This window comes from Pavona decussata, unplaced genomic scaffold, assembly GCF_977016875.1.
Source record: "Pavona decussata unplaced genomic scaffold, jaPavDecu1.1 SCAFFOLD_253, whole genome shotgun sequence".
Taxonomy (NCBI): domain Eukaryota; kingdom Metazoa; phylum Cnidaria; class Anthozoa; order Scleractinia; family Agariciidae; genus Pavona; species Pavona decussata.
The window spans coordinates 57839-73041 of record NW_028145656.1 but is presented as its reverse complement, the minus strand read 5'-3'; the positions used below and the strand labels follow the sequence as shown (position 1 = coordinate 73041).

Here is a 15203-nt window from a genome sequence, read left to right as displayed (position 1 = left end):
GTTATCCCTCAAATCTTATCGAAACAATCCAGCATGTATTGCACCTCTTGGGATGGAGAGTGAAACGATCTCTGATACACAGTTAAGCGCGTCTTCACAGATGGATGGCAATCATTCAGCAGCGCAAGCCAGATTGCATTTCAAAGCAGATGGCAGCATAGCTGGAGGCTGGTCCGCTCTTAAAAATGATGGCAACCAATGGTTCCAGATAGATCTTGGTAGTTACACCAGGGTATCAGGAGTGGCAACTCAGGGAAGAGACGCTTACAAAGAGTGGGTTACCAAGTTCAAGTTACAGTACAGCGATGACTCGTTAACGTTCAAGTTTAATAAGGAGCCAGGGGAACACTTAGCAAAGGTGGGTTTCATCCAATCTCCGCGCGCCAGTAGGCGCATAAGGCCGTAAAAGGTGCGTTTACATGGCCAAAAAAAATTTCTTAGCGAAACAAAGTTTGGCAAAATGGCGAAATTTTGGTATAAGGGTGAATTTTTAAGATGCATGGATAACGATTAACCAGTTCGTTGTTTTCCTTTTATTGTAGGTGTTCGATGGAAATAACGATAGCGATTCAGTTGTGTACAACAAGCTGACTCCTGCAGTCACAGCACTTGTTTTGCGGTTATTGCCGGTAGATTGGCAGAATCACATATCGATGAGAATGGAAATATACGGATGCCCAGGTATTCTACAGTTTCTTGTTCGTCATGTTCAATGGCCGCATATTCATCTTTTTATCCACTTTGATATTTAACAGTCTATAAATAATAAGTATGCAGTAACCTGTTGTTAGCAGTAGAATAATAATAAACTAAAAACAAACAAACAAACAAACAAACAAATAAACACTCTCCCTCTCCAAAACAACAACAACAACAACAACAACAACAACAAAAACACGAAATCTAGACAGCCTTAAAAAGACGTGTTTCGGCATGACTAATGCTCATAACATTTTTAGTTAAAACCCCTTTATATGTGGCTTACAGCAACGAATAACAAACGCATGACAAGTAATGATTAAAAAACAAGCAGGAGTGTTTTATCGCTTTTGAAACCACGAGGCGCAGCCGAGTGGTTTTAGACCCGATAAAACACGTGCTGCGATTTTTTTGAACGGCTTCAAAAACATTCCTGGAAAAGTGTTGTCAATAGAGTTCATAACAATTATACTTTTGTGAACGTTGGAAATTAGCACATGAGAAAACAAGCGTTAAAAATAAAAACACTTCCAGTGACATCATATTTCTAAGCACCTCAACTGTTCTTCAAATTTTTAACTAATGTTTGCTATCTTTCTTATAAATTAAGCTTGCACAACAGCTCTTGGTATGGAAAGTGAAACAATCTCTGATGCACAAATAACTACATCATCTCAGCGGGACGACAACTACGCCGCTCAACACGGCAGGTTGCATTCTAAGAGAAGCGGGAACAAGCAGGGAGGCTGGTCAGCTTTAGGAAACGATCTCCACCAATGGCTTCAGGTTGACCTTGGTAGTTACGCCAGAGTAACACGTGTAGCGACTCAGGGAAGGAATGCTAACAACGAGTGGGTAACGAAGTACAAATTGCAGTACAGCGATGATGGAGTGATCTTCTTTTTGTACAAGAAAGCGGCAAACAGCTCAGCATGGGTAAGGAGCTGTATTTTGGACTTATTTAAAATGATACATTAATAGAGTTTTAAGGTTCAGCACTCTCTCAAAATTAATGAATAAAAGAAAGGAGTGGCCCAAATGAAAAAACAACAACGACAATAACAACAACAAAAAGTTGAATTTAATGATAGTCATGATTTCATGAGAGCGACAGCCTTGAGAAATTAAAGAACCTCCTAAACTATTTTAGAGACCGTAACAGAAAGTGTGTGAGCAAATCACAAAAAAAATATGCTATTTACAAAACGATTTCGTTTGACGATTCATTATTATTGCTATTGGCATTACGATCTAGAATCATTACTGTGTGCACTGCTGTTCTCATTGTAATTGCTATACCAGTGACTTTTTCTTAAAATTTGGTCCTTATTTTGTCTAGGTATTTGACGGAAACACAGACAGTGACACTGTCGTGTACAACAAATTAAATCCACCAATCAAGGCACGGTATATCCGGATTGAGCCTGTTGAGTGGCACAATCACATATCATTGAGGATGGAGATCTACGGCTGTCCAGGTATTCCAAAGGTTTATCTTCCCCTACTGTTCTCTAAACTGGCTTAGGAAGATTTGGGGTTGTAGAGATCTTTGGAACGAAATGCGGAGGTGGTACATCTTGGCTCAGATGCTCGCTTTTATTAACTAACTTGCATATTTCCCCTGGTGCGTCATAGAGGAGTGTAACCAGCAAAAATGGATTGTCACTTGTTTTCATTCTCTTTGTTTTTCTTTTCTCCACTTAAAACTCGATTGTCCAAATAAACTGGGTTGAGTTATACCCTTTATTACAGCCATTTTGAAATTACTCGTGATCCTTGTAATCTGATTGGCTCTCAACAGTGCAATTTGTTTGGGTAATCACATGATTCGGAGTCGATTTGGAATAAATAAGCACGTGTAATTTTACACGTGCTTATTTATTCCTAATCGCACGAGAAAAATCATGTGATTACTTGCTAATAATATACATACAAAAATTTCAAATGAACTTTTCTTTATTTCTTGACCCTCAGCTAATGCTCCGCCTACATGTCTTTGATTAGTTTCAAAAATGACCAGCTTGATTGACATACATGTTCATACGAACGGAAAACATGCTAAAAATACCATCACTCTAAAAAGAGCAAGTTTTCAAATCACAAAGCAAAATTTTAAGTCAATGTTAAAAGAAGTCTGAAGTCAATAACTGTCCTCGGCATGTTTTCGAACCGACTGGATCTTAGGAGCCGGGGCTTGGAGGACAGTCCAGACTGGCGTGTTTAAGTCTGATTGTCAATGAATTCAACGTTTGTTTTTGTCAAATCCGACATGAAAATCTTCAACATGATGCTAAGGGCCAAAATATTGAGCCAGGAGCCACCGAACCGTTTGTACTAAGACTTGTGCTTCAAAGTCTTTTGCTTTTCCACAGCTCAATCAATTAAGTGTTTGTCAGACTTCCGAGACTTGTTCCGTCGCTTGACTTTAGCTTACCTTGTAGTCGCAGTAACCGAGCTTTACCTTGTTGAAAGAACTTGCTTCGAACCTTTTGACTCTCTGTTTCTAATTGTGGAGTATTTGTAACCTTGCCCTCTTAGGTAACGTTCAATTGCCGTGCGGACTGCCATGCTCGTGTAGTCTTTCCCGTCTTCTTTACGCACTTTTGCGTGGAAATCCTCGGGAACTTTGTTGAGTGCCTCCGGTTCATAGTTTTCAATATTTGCTGGTAGCCCTATAGTACTGTGCATTTTCCTTTAAATTTCGAATTAAAAACGCTGTCTGTTACTCTCTTCAAACCTGTTCGAAATTTTGTTTCGGGACAGTCGATTTACAAATTTGCATACCTGTCAATAATTTTACTTTCACCTTTGTTGCACTAATTTCAACTTTCTGCACTCAATTTCACATTTCTGCACTACATATAGGATAAATTAAGACGCTCCCAACCAATCGGATTGCAGAAATGTTTGTATATATCAGTATTAAGTAACGAATCGTACTATTTTTTGCGCTAGATCGTATCCTTTTCTTAGGCCATGAAAACTGTGAAATGTGAAAGTGGATGAATAAATATTGATATTGACGAAATAAAAACTATGTGATTTCAAAATGTGTGTAATAAAGTGGTAATTGAACTTCGTGTCGTGCAATTTTGGTCTGGAATCAAACTTGTTGTTTAAAATCAGACTCGTGCGCGATTTTGGAATTACGGGTATGATTTCAGGCCAAACTGCACTCTACTAAATTCAGTTACCATTATATATAACAGGTTTATTTATATATTGGTATTATCTAAATTAAGGCTGCGTTGCACCCCTTGGAATGGAGAATCGAGCAATCTCAGATGCCCAGATAACGTCTTCTTCACAGTTGGGAAACCGCTATTCAGCGGCACAGGCTAGGCTGTATTCTAAAGCAGATAAGAACAATCAAGGAGGCTGGGTAGCACTCAAAAATGATCTTAGTCAATGGCTTCAAGTGGACTTCGGTACTTACACCACTGTGATACGTGTAGCGACTCAAGGAAGATATGGACATGACCAGTGGGTAACCAAGTACAGGCTACAGTACAGTGAAGATGGATACACGTTTCACTTTTTCGAGGTCTCGAATGGTAACTCGGCAAAGGTACGCTGCATGCAAGTTGTCAGTTATTCACCATTCGACCAATGGCATACCAAAACTACAATTAAAGTTTCGTTTAGTAACTTTTTACATGGGTGGTAACATATAACGATTTCGCCAACATAACCCAATTCTTTAGCTATATAGAACATGATACCAAACTTTTTTGACGGAAATCACAGTTCAATATGGCTTGTGAATGGTTAATCTTAAACAGATTTAACAGGTTTCTCCAAAGAATTAATCAGATCTGTTGTGGAAATTCCCTCATCCAGATTGTTCCCGGGTAATCACAAAAGAATAAGTTCTCGGTGCACTAGAAATTCATTTAGGTCGGGTAACGCTCGCAATCTCATAATAAATATCCTCCATTTCACACAGAAGAGGAATGAGGCGTTTGACAATTGACTAGTTTGATAGAGTTTTAAAACTTTTTTTGTTTCCTTTTTTTTCTCTTCTTGCTTCTTTTTAATTTCTTTTATTTTTAGGTTTTTTATGGGAATCACGACAATGATACTGTTGTATACAATTCACTAACCCCACCGGTGACAACAAGGCTTATTCGGGTACTGCCCGTGCAATGGCACAATCATATATCAATGAGGATGGAAATATACGGCTGTCCAGGTATTCAAAGTAGACTAAACGCAAAATTTATCTAATAATTAATAATATTCTTTATTATCGTCTCCTCTTGCGTTGTTTTTTAGGTATTATGACACAAACCGGACAAAAACAAATATATCAAACAGAAAAAATAAAAAATAAAAAAAAACGTATTTAAGAACCCCAGTTGGCAGGAGGCGGCCCGGGAGTTGAACTCGGAGTCTCCGAGAAACAACTCCAGATAGTGGTCAGAGCAGGATCTACCAATCTAATTGGTGAGACCTAATTAAGCAGCCCTTTTGGCCTTTTATGGCCTCATCAGCACGACAGAGCTTATTCGTGGGGGTCGGAATCGCGCATGTTGATAAGGAATGTTACCTTGTGAGGTGTGGATGAAATGACCAGGTCCTCCTTTACTCTAACGAAGTCACTTTTTGCTTTATCAAAATAAGGTTGTACAAAACCCCTTGGAATGGCGTCGGGAGGAATCGTTGACTCTCAGATAAGCGCGTCTTCACAACTGGATGGGGGCCATTCTGCAGCACAAGCCAGGTTGCATTTTAGGGCAGATGGCAGCAAGAGTGGAGGATGGTCAGCTCTCACAAATGATGACAATCAATGGCTTGAGGTAGATGTTGGTAGTTACACCAGAATGACAAGTGTTGCGACTCAGGGAAGGAACTCTAAAAACGAGTGGGTAACGAGGTATAACCTACAGTACAGCGATGATGGGATCAGCTTCCACATGTACGTACAGTCAGGAGAGAAGTCAACGAAGGTACGCGGAAAGAACTGTCTACGTTTTTCTATAGTTGCCTCTGCCCACTCGAGGATGACAGCAACCCAACAGAAGATGAAGTTCAGGTCTAGGCTATTGAGAGAGCTTTTATGTTTTTAATCAGATAGCGCCGCTGCCTTTTCTAATTCAGTGGAAGAGTGAAAAGCAACAATTCACACAATTATCTCCATCGATCACTCATGTAAATAGGGTAATCGAACTGCATAGTACTTTCCATGCGTGCTTTCTGGTTGGTTGCTGTTGTTGAGCAATTGAAACACTTCCTCTTCAAATTGCATGAGTACTCTTCAGTTAATTCTTAACTCTTTCCTTTCGTAATTGTTAGGAATTTGATGGAAACCAGGACAGTGAGAATGTTGTGAACAACAAACTTATTCCACCAATCACAACACGCTTCATACGGCTATTGCCGACACAGTGGCACAATCGTATCTCAATGAGGGTGGAGATCTATGGGTGTAAAGGTATAAATTTTGTTTGCAAAGCAGAGCACTTTTAATAATAAAGATAATGGTGATGTGTTTTTGCCATGCAATAAGCCTCCATCTAGCGTAGCAAAAGGAGAGGTCTAGCTCTACAAAAATCGCCCGTGCTTTAAGGAGAGATTTCTGTCAATTGAGTTTAGTGCCCCTCACTTTTTGGGAATACCTTATCAAGAGAAAGCTGGAAATTATTTTAGCTTCTTACAAAAAAAAAGTGTCTGTACCATTTAAGGCATCGAGCTTGAAGGTTTATGGAGTAAAAGGAGTAAATATGAAGTCATGACTCTTTTTGCCATTAGAACTTTAAACATACCTAGAGGTAGTTTATTCATTAATCTAGGCCTAAGTTGTTGCACATTCTCCTCCTGAAACAAATGCAGGTTGCATTATACCTCTTGGCATGGATAGTTGGTCCATCCCTGATTCCCAGATAAGCGCATCCTCGCAGTATAGTTATAACGATGCTGCAAGATACGCCAGGTTGCATTTCAAGGAAAGGTGGAAAGGGGGCTGGACATCTAAAACCAATGACTTAAACCAGTGGCTTCAGGTCGACCTTGACAGGTACACTACAGTGACAAAGATAGCTACGCAGGGAAAATATAAGAAGTATCAATGGGTTGTTGAATACAGGTTGCAGTACAGTGATGATGGCGCGATCTTTCAGTTGTATAAAGAGACACATGGCACGTCACCCAAGGTAAAGATATGCCGTTCTTATCACAATGGGTATTCAGTGTAATAACATAAGTTTATGTCACCAAATGGCAAATAATTGATTACAAAATTTATTTTTATTCCAGTAAAAAAATTTTTTTTTTCAGTAAAAGCACCCGAGCCACGTACTAAGTTAAGGCAGGGATAACCAGATAGCTGCTAATTTGCGGAATCCAATTCTACAGTGGGAAGAATTTCTGGCGGCCATAGCTAGTGCTATATTGAAAAAGGACGTGGCCCTATTAACTGTTAAGGACGGTGCCTCATTTTGCTTCAGTGCGCATCCGTTCTGCGCATTTCGGAATGCTCCAAAAAAGTCGGATTTCTTCATGGCGGTATATGCTAAAACAGAGATATTTTTGTGCGGTTTATAACTACGCAGGAAAATCAGATCTTAGCAAGAGTCACATTAGAATCCGAAAAGAAAATTAAGGGTAACCGCGCATTTTAAGATGATTAAGCTTCAATTTAGAAAAAAAAAATGCAATACAATGCTTTGTACTTTACTGGTTTTTGGAATTATTTTTGCTTAATTATCTCCAAAAAAATGTGGTGTTCCCCCTGTTTTCTTTTTGGATTGCAATAGCTCTTGCTAAGATCTGCTTTTCCCGCATAATCGTAATAAACTGCGCAAAAATACTTCTGTATTAGTAGGCACCGTCCTTCTTAAAGGGTCAGCCACACCTTTGTTTTTGTTTATATGCGAGAGTTTGGCTATCATATTTTATTCGGAGCATGTCGAAATGAACGAAATCACTGTGAAACTACTAAAGATAATGAAACATACTTTCAGGAACACAACTTACAGTAAAGCAATAATATTTCACTTCACCATGCAATATCAATAATTTCGATGGCATCGAAAATGGCGGAGGCTGACTAGGGTCCTTTAAGCTTAAGTATATTCTGACATTCATCGGTAACAACGAACCTCGGAGTTCCGTGAGTTGAGTTGATCTGACACCCAATGAATAATTTGAGTATGAAAAGGCTACACTTTTAGTGTTTAGTAATTAGATATCGAGGAAGGAAATAGTATTATTGGGTTTTCCTCGAGGGTGACGAAAGTCTCAGAAAAATATATGAGTCCCCGAAGAAGAGGAATATTCCATAAAACTTCTGATCACTGAATTACGGAGAATCTTATGGCAAGGAAGGTCAATTCTTCTGGTCAAATTTATAATCTCTAATATTAGGTGTGAAGGCTGCGCTTGGTCAATGTATAAAAAAAAAAAAAATTCCCAGTTAAGTTTGTCAAAGTTTAAAGTTCCTTATTAACACCTTTTTTGGTCACTGTAGGTTTTTCCTGGAAATAAAGACAGTGACTCTGTAGCTTACAACAAAATTACACCTCCAATCACAGCACGCTACATTCGGATATTGCCAGTGGCGTGGCACAGATCCATATCGATGAGGATTGAGTTGTATGGCTGTTCAGGTATTGTCTCCCTTATTTAAGTTCTTGCCATTGGTAATGATGATGATAAGGCAATGCCGTTCTGCTTCAAGAGAGAAAACTTGGAAGATAGAGGGGTTTCCAATTGAGTGTCGTGAAACCAGAACATTTGCAACAGATGTAAACAACACAACGAGCCAATCAGAATTCGAAGTAAATACATGTTACCGGCACTAAGCGCGGGAAAATATGTGCGGCGAAAACACGATTGGTTTTGGTTTGGATTCCTATTGGTTGAGAAAGTGGCACGAGTTTTGTTAACAATTACAGAGCGTAGTAATGCAAAACCAAAGGAAACGCGAAAGTACTTTTAGTCGACACTCAATTGTAAACCGCTTTGATGACCTGAGACAAACGTGGGAGAAACAAACGCCTTTGACTTCCTTTGATATGTCTTAATAGCAAAATAACCTTTGATTGTCCTTTAACGTGAATTAAGTTATTCCTTTTGTACGCGTGAACTATACCACCTGCTCAAGTAAAACAAGCATTGCACAACGCTTTTTACCCTTCCTTTAATCTCTATCAAAAGCGCATGACCTTTGACTACTCGTTTACCATCTTTCACACTAAGTCAAAGGCTTGGTAGGCGGCCTTTACAACATTGACAAGGGTCAAGGGTCAGCTAAAAGTGATTGACAAAAAGCAAGAGAGGACTTCATCCTCTCTTGCAAAAAGACATAAGACAGAAGATATTCGAGCAGTGTATGTAGTCATTTCCGTTGTCATCACTTCAGTGACTTAAGTTGCCCCTTTTTTTTTGCACACAGGCCTAAAAGGGAGCGACGGGGAGTGAAATTAATTAGCTTCAAAGTGGGGTCTAGCAGAACCGTCCGCCCCCCACCCCTTCCCCTTCTTCGCGGTATAGATAGGGTTAAGGCATTTTTTTCCCGTCTTTCGGCAAATTTAGGTTGCACTTCACCTCTTGGTATGGAAAACAGAGCAATCTCTGATGCTCAGATAAGCGCCTCATCACAGTCGGATGACGATCATGACGCACCACAAGGAAGGTTGCGTATAAAAGCTGATGGGCACAAGAGTGGTGGATGGTCAGCTCTTCGAAATGACTTTAATCAATGGCTTCAGGTGGATCTTGGTAGTGATACCACAGTAACACGCGTGGCGACCCAAGGAAGGAACGGATATGACCAGTGGGTCACCAAATACAGGCTACAATACAGCTACGCTGGAGGTGCCTTCAAGTTCTACAAGATGAGGGGAAATAGTTCTGCAAAGGTATTTCTTAAAAAAGGGTTTCTTTTAAACGATTTTAACATCAATTTTAATTCAAGATCTAAGAACAACCAGTGAAAGCGGGTGGTGACAGAATTCTGAAGTCTTTCACTGCTTCGTTTCCTTGACATTCTCACGCTCTCTCTTACTGTTCTTTCCGCTAATTTAACTAGAGCAACTTAATCCAGACTAGCGAGACGGGTCAAGGGGAAAGTTCCAAGGAGGTCATTCACTTCGAACCAACAAATAATAGATCGATGATACTCGTGAACTGAAAACAAGGATCGTACGGTAGAACTAATTAAAATAATCGATTAATTACGTTAACGCATAGTATTACGGTTGCATGATAAAACTAAGTTCTTAATGTTTTAGGGAAGGAATCCCAAGTTGCGTAAAATGAATATTACAGAATACTAAATCGGAGGATAGCTTAAAAGTAAATACCAAAGAAAGAAAATACTTAAATATCTGACCCACAAAGTAAACTCTCGTCTAAAAAGGAACAAGAAAATAATTTGTTTCAAGTCATTGAGAACACTACCATGAACCGTTTAAAAAACCTAATAAGAACTAATTGCTTAAAGTGCACCAACACAACGAGCCTTAGGGAGGTTAAAAGAAAAGTAAGCGAAATATTATGAAACAGAAAGAAATAATATAATATTTTTTGAACAGCTTCCTCTGGTGCCTTCATCTCCTGTCCAAATTGTTATTAGTCTTGGTCAAAGCTAAGATAAGAATTAAGTCATCTTGTTTGAACACCGATCTCATGAATGCATTCTGTCTACTTTCAAAGAGCTGCATCCTCAAAGGTGTCTTCTGCTGTCTTGCCTCATGCGTTTAGGTGTTTGATGGAAATGATGACAGCGATACCATTGTGATAAACAAGGTGAACCATCCAATCAAAGCACGCTTTGTGCGGCTGTCGCCGGTAGAGTGGCACAAACACATATCCATGAGGATAGAGATCTACGGGTGTCCAGGTATATTTCATGTTGTTAAAAAAACTGGATCATTGTATTATGCAATTCCAGGGATTTGATTGGCTTAGCGGCTATTGTATATGAGCCATTATACCATGCCCAAGAAATAGCGACAATCAAATTGTCTTCTGGTTGTTCGTTTAAAGGAAAATCGTCAAGATCTAGCATAAGTTCTTGATTGTTTTTCATAAAACAATTGTTGCACTCACGCTTATTGGATATAAGAGGATTGTAGCCAACCCTCGTTGGCTATCTACCGTTTAATATCCAACGCGCCCTCGTGGAATAATTGTTAATGATACCAGCTTATTTTATGCCATGCGATGCCACTTCGGGTCAGATCAGGTGTATGTCAGGCAAGTCTTATGTCCATATTCTTCAATTTTTTCACTGTTGCGGTGCAGTTCACTCAGTAAAAAAACTTGAAACGTTTATCGTCTCCTCAGGGTCTTTCGTTGCTTATTAATTCAATTTGGAACTATCCGGGATTTGGAACCCTTGCGATTCACATATTCTTATTAAATGATCATTACCTGTAAAAAAACTAAACGCCTAGTCATTAGGGTTATTTTAATTATTTTGTATAGGAATGTAGTTCTCAGTTTTTGGTGCGTGAAGAATATGTTTGTTACGTAATAAAGTATAACCTATTAGTATTTCGTTCACAAGTTTTGGCAGGTTTAAATAAGAATTTTTGCTTACCTCTTCAGCGCGTAAGCAGTAAGTCATCTAGTTTCGTTTGCCTCTTCAACGCTCGAAGGGCACTCGGTCTAGTCCAGTGTTTTCTACAGTTCACCCTGAATGTAAGTGTCATTGTTTCGTCGAGCTATCAATTTAGCGTTACTTCACTTTGTAAGGTTTTGTTTGCTTGTATTTACTTTAGTTTTGACCGCTTCGTTTAGGAACAGTTTCTTCGTTTTTTCTGCGTTCCTCTTATGTTTAATAAAGCGTGTTACCATTGTACGGAATGCTGGAGTTTCTCTCACCGTTGTGGAACGGTGACGCGGACGGATTTTATCTTCGTAGTCTTTTGCAGCATAACAAACAACACAACTAAAAAGTAATTCTGACTTCTGTGTGAATCTCCACATTGACCAAACGTTAAGGTTCATTTTCTTATTCAGTGTTTGCAGATTGCGTAGCACCACTTGGCATGGAAAGTGAAAGCATCGCCGACTCTCAAATCAGTGCGTCTACAATTCGAGAAGCTGAAAGCTCCTCAAGGCTGGCAAGGCTAAATCTAAAGGCAGATGGTAGCAAAGGTGGAGGCTGGTCAGCTCTTAGAAATGATCTTAACCAATGGATTCAGGTGGATCTTGGCATTTACACTACCATAACACGTGTGGCGACTCAAGGGAGGAATGATTTTAATGAATGGGTAACCAAGTACAAGTTACTGTACAGCGATGATGGGATAATGTTCGATGTTTACATGGAACACGGAGCCAGCTTTCCGAAGGTACTTTTTAGTTAATAGTTTCGCCTTCTGCTTTGATAATAGAATACCAGCGATGAATGCACGGAGATACAAGATTTCCCTTGTATTCCTGAACTAAAACGCCGAACCTGGGTAAGATATGATCGTCTGCTAATCCGGTGCCTCTTAACCTCTAATGTCAAAGACCAAATTCTCCTATCTTGTCCCCACACTTTTCTGATAAAAGTACTGAGGAAAAGTTATTAAAATATTCAGGAAATTTACCTTGGGTGATTATACGTATCCTTAATTCTCATGACCTCAGGGGATGAATAAGGATTGATATCACAAGGAGAAATTTGGTGCTGATCACTGTTAGGGCTTAAAGGGTTAACCAACCATACACAGAATCGGATAGGAAACAAGTACACCTAAGAATATTGCCTGGCGTGATTTGAAAAAAAAAAATGGTTGTTGAGTATTCCTTCAGTTTGTCTATACAGGTACGTTTTGGTGCGAAGATATGACTATGTTACATATAAATGCTTGTGTGTCTTTTACTATGTTAAAAATAGATAATTATCGAGTAATACTGGAAGAAATAACTGTAACTGACCAACGTTTTCTTCGTATCGAAAGGTGTTTGATGGAAACCAGGACAGTGACACTGTTGTGTTCGGCAGACTGAAGCCTCCAATCACGACGCGGTTTATCCGACTGATGCCAGTACGATGGCAGAATCACATATCAATGAGAGTAGAGCTCTATGGTTGTCCAGGTAATTTCAAATCATTTTGAACAATCGCGAAAAAGAAAGTAGCTGACAAAGTAGCCAAAAAGTGATTTTTTTTAGGTCAATTCGAATTCGCAAAATCTTGGCAATTATTGCCCCTCCTTAATCATACAATTCTGTTTTCGTAAAAGCTTCATGTAATTAGATAGTTAGATTACAAATTTGTATCAAACGGTCACCTATTTTAAATAAAAGAAATTGAAGGGTTTTTTTTTTTCAATGCCCTCTTCCTCATAAAAAATAAAGAAATACTGACAAATAAACAAATGATACAACGAACGAACGAGGGTACGGACAGATGGATGATGCATAGATGGATGCATGCATAGGCAGATAGGAAAATCACTTCAATATTTAGTCTTTATTGCATCATCACAAATGCCGTTTCTTTCGTTGCAATCGTTATAATCCTGTACTGCATGTTCTGTCAGGCTTTTTTCGGTCTCCCTAGAAATACAACACCGACACTAGCTAAGCAATTTTCCCACAGATTTGTAAAGCACCATTATCTATCAGGCAGGTCTCAACCGTTTGGGGAACGTGTTTAACATATTTTGTATTGAAAATTCACAACCGTTTTGTGACCGGCCTATAGCAGGAAATACGAATAAAGTGTAGCAAATGTAAGGTACCCTCCTCGTACTTCAACACTACCACTACCACCACCACCACCAGCAACATCAAGAGTAACAACAGCTACAAGTAAAACAACTTGATAAACTTAACTGACTTCTCTCTACCCTTCTTTTTTTTTCTACAAATTTAACAGGATGCACAAAAGCACTTGGTATGGAGAATAAAGAAATCCTAGATTCTCAAATCAGTGCTTCTTCAAAACTGGATGAAGACAATGCTGCAACACTGGCGAGACTGCACTTAAAAGAGCATGGCAGCAAGCAAGGAGGTTGGTCAGCTCTTAACAATGACTTCAACCAATGGCTTCAGGTGGATCTTGGTAGCTTGACCAGAGTAACTCGTGTAGCGACTCAGGGGAAAAGCGGGAGTGACCAGTGGGTTTCCAGGTACAGGCTGCAGTACAGTCATGATGGAGTGACCTTTAATTTTACGAAGATGACGGCAAACAGTTCTCCAATGGTAATTTTTTTCATTATCCTTTGCGTGCTGTATTCTCCATAGGTTTACCCTGAGGGGCATTACTTTAATTAACCAAACTTGAAACTTTAGGTGATAAGTCCGACAATAATCATTGAAAGAATAATTAACTATTATTCACCGAAGTGGAGGTGAATAGTGGTGGGTATCAGTTTATGTAAATATCCACCACTTTCACCGACACTGAAGTGATTAATTGTTTTAGTATACTAGTAGTAATCGAAGATTATAGTGCGTTGACTTAGGACAGACAGCCTTCTCTTGTTGGCAGGTTTGTTTTCCTCTTGGACATACAACTTCAAAGACCATTGGATGTTACAACAGGCCATTTTTATTATCATACTGCACAAGCTGCATGTTGCCAACTTGCCGTTGATGGTTACTATATTTAGAAAAGATAAGGCTTAGGATTAATCTACGAAATATTTCAGAAAGAAAAGGATCTTACCTTGTCTTGTACTTTTCGTTTTGTACTTTTCATAGCCACCACGAGGAACGGGATGAAACGCACGCGGGACGTTAAGATGCTATCGTGACGTTTTTATAATGAACGGTGAAAGAAACGTTCCTCGGAGATGCATGACATGACCACATTGAAGAAACGCCTGTGTTTTTTTAAACCATTTTGGCGCTTTTTGATATTTATTTTTATATCAATCATATCCGGTATACAACCTTTTCTCGATTTCTCGCGCTTAGTAACATGCATGTGCAAGGAGGTAGATTCTTAGTACAAAAAGCGGTTTTCTCCACACTGAGCAAGGGTTATATACCCGAAACGCGCGCGCGCTTGTGTGTGTGTGTGTGTTTTTTCAAAACATTATTAATATCTATTGTTATATCAATTCCATCCGATGTACAATCCTATCCTATACACAACCTCTTTTCTCGATAACTCGCGCTTAGGAACATTTACAGCGGGAGGCACTGACTACGAAACGCGCTGGGCATGATGTACTGTCATATTCATTATACTATTGTGACGGTGCGATTTTGCACCGACATATTTTCTCGATTTTTTGCGCTAAGGAACACGCGCGCTGGGCATGATGGACAGTATTGGGACGACTCGATTAGGAAGCGTCTCCTTCGTCGACGCAATAACACACAAGATGAATGAGTAGAGGACCAAAACGAAGTGAAGCGAAAGCGAAACGGGAACCCATTTTGTTTATCTTGGGGTGCTCCGAGGTGAATAGTACTTTGCTAATCACCTTCGGGTTAACCAATTAGAACACGCGAAAACACTATTCGCTTGTGTTGTTTATACTAGTTAAGAATAATTTAGTTCATTTCTTGAGTTAAGCGGTTGTTTTAAAATTCATGACCGTGTCCAA

General features: G+C 39.3%; 1 protein-coding gene across 4 annotated transcripts in view; it reads left to right on the top strand.

Annotated features, from left to right (window-relative positions):
* The window catches only part of LOC146456884 (uncharacterized), a 36001-nt gene that overhangs the window by 13600 nt on the left and 7198 nt on the right, over window positions 1-15203 (top strand). For all 4 annotated transcript variants that reach the window (XM_085092502.1, XM_085092499.1, XM_085092501.1 and 1 more), the window contains 15 exons: window positions 33-358; window positions 543-681; window positions 1310-1635; window positions 2039-2177; window positions 3942-4267; window positions 4753-4891; window positions 5323-5648; window positions 5995-6133; window positions 6532-6851; window positions 8168-8306; window positions 9235-9560; window positions 10405-10543; window positions 11668-12002; window positions 12600-12738; window positions 13523-13848. In XM_085092502.1, coding sequence (XP_084948628.1) covers window positions 33-358; window positions 543-681; window positions 1310-1635; window positions 2039-2177; window positions 3942-4267; window positions 4753-4891; window positions 5323-5648; window positions 5995-6133; window positions 6532-6851; window positions 8168-8306; window positions 9235-9560; window positions 10405-10543; window positions 11668-12002; window positions 12600-12738; window positions 13523-13848 — 3584 coding nt within the window. The remainder of the gene's footprint in view (window positions 1-32; window positions 359-542; window positions 682-1309; window positions 1636-2038; window positions 2178-3941; window positions 4268-4752; window positions 4892-5322; window positions 5649-5994; window positions 6134-6531; window positions 6852-8167; window positions 8307-9234; window positions 9561-10404; window positions 10544-11667; window positions 12003-12599; window positions 12739-13522; window positions 13849-15203) is intronic.